The sequence below is a fragment of the Arabidopsis lyrata genome (assembly GCF_000004255.2).
Source record: "Arabidopsis lyrata subsp. lyrata unplaced genomic scaffold ARALYscaffold_604, whole genome shotgun sequence".
Classification (NCBI taxonomy): Eukaryota; Viridiplantae; Streptophyta; class Magnoliopsida; order Brassicales; family Brassicaceae; genus Arabidopsis; species Arabidopsis lyrata.
Window position 1 is genome coordinate 1 of NW_003302169.1, and position 5,673 is coordinate 5,673.

General features: G+C 30.6%; 1 protein-coding gene across 1 annotated transcript; it reads left to right on the forward strand.

The window, feature by feature from the left end:
• Positions 1 to 609: 609 nt before the first annotated feature.
• LOC9298454 (MADS-box protein AGL71) lies at positions 610 to 2,426 on the forward strand. The gene is made up of 6 exons (XM_002862331.2): positions 610 to 693; positions 825 to 886; positions 992 to 1,091; positions 1,192 to 1,233; positions 1,336 to 1,377; positions 2,142 to 2,426. The coding sequence occupies exons 1-6, from the start codon at positions 610 to 612 to the stop codon at positions 2,286 to 2,288; spliced, it is 477 nt and encodes a 158-aa protein (XP_002862377.1). The 3' UTR covers positions 2,289 to 2,426.
• Positions 2,427 to 5,673: the final 3,247 nt, after the last annotated feature.

Consider the following 5,673-nt stretch of genomic DNA (forward strand, 5'->3'; position numbering starts at 1 on the left):
GGGTTCCGAAAGTAAGCAGCCACTTGGCATATGGTTTTTTTTAAGAATATCCAACAAGAAATGGACTATCCGAAAATGTAGTTACATGTAAGTACAGAAAGTTTTATATATTATGCATGAGAAGAAAATTTAAATCTCTCGGGGATCCAAACTTTGTCACTAGATTTTCAATCATGATGAATATTCATTATAGGAGCCAACAAAAAGTCGATACATAGTTCATGTTATCCTTTTTGTTTTCTTTTGGTCAAGGTCAAATTGTCTAAAAAAATAGTGTACAGTTTTTACAGAGTAGGAGATTCATGATTTTGCATAGTTCCCTTTTGTTTCATTTTGCATTTCATGCTTGACAAATTTTGTGCAGCAAACCAATTCTCCATTGGGTTTGGTGATTGCAAAAACGAATTTGATTATATAGAATAATGTTATCTAAATTAGATATCAAATTTTACCAAAATCTTGGTTGATAATCATGGACTTCCGTATTAAATGATCATAACATGTATTTATATATTTTAAGGATATTCACACATAATATATCAATCTCATGAATGTCATCATCATGCATCACTGATAAAAAAAGCATCTCTTTTGAATTAACTTTTCAGGATGGAGAAGATTATAGAAAGATATGAAAAGTTTACTAATGCCTTGTATGTGGCAGAGAGGCCCCAAATAGAACGATACTTGCAGGTTCTCTATATCCATACCTATTCTTTATCTTAGTTTCTTCATTTATTTTAAAGTTTTTGATATGTACATTATGTTATAGACTCGAAATGTATTTAGATGATAGTATTGACTATTTTTTGGGGGTTGTATAGGAGCTGAAGATGGAAATGAATAGAATGGTGAAGAAGATTGATCTTCTTGAAGTTCATCACCGGTTCACATTTCACTAATCCTATGGTTACTCTATCCATTGTATATATACTATAGTTTTGTTTCAGTCCTAAAATTTGTTATCTCTTGAATGCCACTATATATGAAGTAAGCTGTTGGGGCAAGGTTTGGATTCGTGTTCAGTGACAGAACTTCAAGAGATAGACACTCAAATTGAGAAAAGCCTTCGTATTGTCAGGTCCAGAAAGGTACAAATTAAACACTCAGACACACACACACACATAGATTAATATATACACACATGTTAATGATGTAATAATGTCTTCATTGGTTGATCTTGGTGCGTAGGCTGAGTTATATGCAGATCAACTGAAAAAGCTAAAAGAAAAGGTAATTTTTTTATCTGAGTAACTTATATACAAATTCTAACTTATGGGATCGGTTGTATAATCTCCATGTAATTTTAATCGATCTTTCTTGCTCGGATTCTAGGAGAGGGAGCTCTTGAACGAGAGAAAAAGGCTGCGTGAAGAGGTAAATACGAGCACACTCATCATAGGATACACATAAGACACACATAAATTTTAGTTAAATATAGCTCTTCGTTTAGGTATGTAGAAGCTTAGATATATATTTCATTCCATTTCTAAGACTTCTTCTTATAAGAAGAATCATGGTTTATTGAAGAGCCGATCAATTGTAGAACTATTGAGGCTTTGTTTGTTTGTGTTTGCATGCATCTACGTTTACATTTACCATGTTTTGCTCACCAAAAAAAAAAAAACATTTACCATGTTTTTGCCTTTTTTGGCCAAATTAGTCTCATAACCATAATTAAACATTTTAAAAAAAAAAATATTTGTTTATTGTAAACGCAAATGGAATCACGTTTGTGTTTGGCGTTTTCGTTTTCATTTTGCAAATTTGAAAATTGAAAATGTTTTCTATTTCAAAAATGTGAAAACCCCAATTTATTTTTCCATGTAAACGCAAACATGGAAATTTTGTTTCGTTAAGAGCTTGTGTTTCCTTAATTTTCCATGCTGTCCTTTAATTTTAGTACTTGCATCAGTTGCTCTAAAGATATGTTAGGGAATATTATTCCTCTATGAGTCGCTTTTTAATATCTAACTCTCCTCGAGTTACATTGGTTTGGTTGAATTAACAAAGTAAATTTCTTATATATCAAAATGAAAATATAGGTAATAATAGGTCTATGGATATATATGTCTCTGAGCTATATCCCTCTCTCTTTATATACATATTACGAAAAATAACTTATTAATTTATATTTTCAGCAAATTAGAGAAATGTTGATGCGACCGGTGGTACAACCAACTTTACAAATCTGTGATAAGGGTAAAACTGAAGGTGGTTGCAGTACCAAACATTCATCAGAGGTTGAAACCGACCTATTTATTGGATTGCCCGTGACTCGGCTATAACATATTTACTTCGGTTCCATGTTTGTACAATATAATGCTTCCATATAGTTTATTGTTTTCTGAGTGCTCTGGCGATCTCTTAATATATGTGTATAAACTGGAAATAATTTGACAAGTACAAGCTGTCATTTTAGTTTATCTTTTGGAGTAAGTGTAGCATTTTGTTTCTAATGCAAATGTGTCTAATCTGGTGTCGTCTTATAGCTCATAGCCTCATACAATTCCGTAATTGAACATTTTAGTTCTCAAGAAGCTAATTAGTCAAAACTCAAAACTAAACAAGACGAATAGTTAGAAAACTAATCTTTTTTTTTTTTTTCATCAGTTAGAAAACAAATCTTAGTCTAAGATTTTTGTGGGAAAGTGGATAATACACGTGGATATATTTGATTGCTTATCGATTTACGTCAACTATTTGATGATATCGACGCACCAATCGAAGACGTTGTCCATTTTCCCTTTACATTTCCCATTGATGATGATTGAAATATGAAAATCAACCTTTGGCCAAAACAAAATCTAATACTAAGTCTTTTGATTTAGGGCTATAATTATTCAACCAAACAGACAGCTTGCTCCATAGTCTTTCGAAACAGATTGCTCAAATTAATAAAACTTTTAAAATTGAATTTGAAATTGACTGAATTTTATAAAATCAGAAAACAAAAATTGGAAAAGAGAAATATGCTTAGAGATAAATCTAAAAATAACAAATAATTTGTACCCTTTTTAAAAATAATTAGTAATGACATCGCTCGTAGTTAGATTATTGAGAACTTTAATCCAAAATTACTATCATCTATACTAGTATTTTGCAGTCACCTTTGAATCGGGTGGGTAAAATTTTTTTCGGATACTTTGGATACCCTACCCGTTTATAAATTATGGTCATAAAAAGTTTGTTGGGACGAGTTATATTTAATCCAACTCATACACCGGATATTCCATAATAATTTAGATATTTAGAATATTTGATTAAGATTTAGAATTATAATTCTCCTATAATCTTTGTTTGATTTGTTTTTAACTGTTTTAAATCATCATCTAATATATAAAGTAAAAAAAAATTCAATTTTTTTTCTGCATATACAGTGATTCGAAATTTTAAAAATAGACATATATTATCCAATTGACGAAAATGTGTGTTCAACGTTCTACATCGATTAAGTTTAATAAAATAAATGAGTTTTTTTGGCGGAACGAGTTTTTTTTTTTTTTTTGATAACTCGGGTATCCGGATCCCACCTTAGGTGTGACCCGACTAGTGTGTGGCCCATATGCGTCATCTGCCCTAGGGTACCCCACATCCCGGGGAGCTGGCGATTCCCTCATGTAAATCCGCCAGTGGCCGTGCCTCGAATCCTGGTGGCGGAACGAGTTTTTGAATCAACAATAATAAAAAGTTTAAAATATCATTAATATGCCGCTTCAATACGGATTAAATCCTTAATTTTATTTTAATACCACCAATATTATAAATATTAAATGAATCTTATTTAGAAAAGATTGTATAAACCCAAAAATTGTCCCATGGTATAATGTTACTTAATAACAATTGTAAACTATAAAATATAAATATCATAGAAAATGATACAATTTGTAAACTTTTATATATATAAATAATCGTTAAATTTTAAAAATTATTACTTTTAGAAAACAAATCACGAGACTGGTTAAAAAGTTACAGAACAGGTTATATTTCGGAACGAAGTTATATGGTGGACGAGTTTGAATCAATATTTATAAAATTTTAAAATATCATTAACATGCCGCTTTAATACAGATTAAATCTTCAGTTTATTAAAATATAAATGACTTAGAGAATGCTATGATTTCTAAACTTTTATATATAGTAAATAATCATTAAATTTTTTTAATAAAAACAAATCAGGGACGGGTTAAGAAATTACATAACAAGTTATATTTCGGAACAGGTTTATATGGCGGACGAATTTGAATCAATATTTATAAATATCATTAACATGCCGCTTTAATACGGGTTAAATCTTCAGTTTATTAACAATTATTTCGTGGACTCGTGGTATATTGTTACTTAATAACAATTATCAACTATAATATAAATAAATATTTTATAAGGAGATACAATTTACAAAATATTTTTATACTAAATTTAAAAAATAAATTATCTCGCGGTATACAGCGGATTAAAATCTAGTAATAATAATATAATGGATGTAAATCATGTAATTATATTTTGTCATTGTTAAAAAAAAAGTTTCTACAAATTTATTGACCCACATGAATTAGAACCGATTCAGCCGGTCCGGTTTTACGAAAACTCTTTGTCTATTTTTTCCTTACTTACTTTTCCCTACGTGTGCTAATGGGAAAAAAAAACGTTACCAAATGAAAGAAGGCAGATTCTTTCTTTTTGTTTAACAACAGATTAGACTTTAGGGTTTGTGGCTCCTTCGCTAAGAGCCTAAAGAGAGGTAAACACAAATCTTCTCTGTTAAAATTAAGGATTTTACTTTCCACCAAATTATGTTTCTTTTTTCCTTCTTGTGTAAATTATTCCTTATCTATCCAAATTCGTCTTCTTGAGTGAATATTTAAAGCGAATCTCGACAAAACTAGCTAGCTCTTAAAAGGGATTTTAGGAGTTTACTCTTGCTTCTCAGATTTTTCCCGTATTTTCTTGGTAAAGTTCTCACACTGATTAATCAAGAAATCATTTCTGGGCTATGACTTTGGGTTGGTTTCAATCAAGAAACCATTTCTGGGCTATGACTTTTGAATTCTAGCTTGTGACTTTGTTTCTCTGATCTGCCAGCAAATCTTTCACATTTAGTTAGGGTTTCCATAAATTTCTAAGCAAATCTGGATTGGTTTTGTAGGAATTCATTGAAATGGTGAGAGGAAAGATTGAGATCAAGAAGATCGAGAACGTAACAAGTAGACAAGTCACGTTTTCCAAACGAAGGAGTGGTCTCTTTAAGAAGGCTCATGAGCTTTCTGTTCTATGTGATGCTCAAGTCGCAGCGATGATCTTCTCTCAGAAAGGAAGATTATATGAATTCGCTAGCTCCGAGTAAGATTTCTTAATTTCAGCTTGATTAATTACTCCAATCGATATACTATTTCAATATTTTTTCATGATGTTGAATTTGTTGTCTAATTAGTACTTGTGTAGTTTAAGATCTTTCTGACCAAATAGTACTAGAGATAACTAGGTAAGATTTTGCTTGTTGAAGTTGTTAGCCCAAAATATGCCTCTTTCGTGTATATATGAGAATAGATTAGTGTTTTGTCCAAACTAATTTTTGTATATGATTCTTTCTTCAAGTATGTTCATATATATATTGTTCATGTTTAGAGTCCAAGTTATATATTTTATGTTTCCCATGGTCTACTCGTTAAGGTC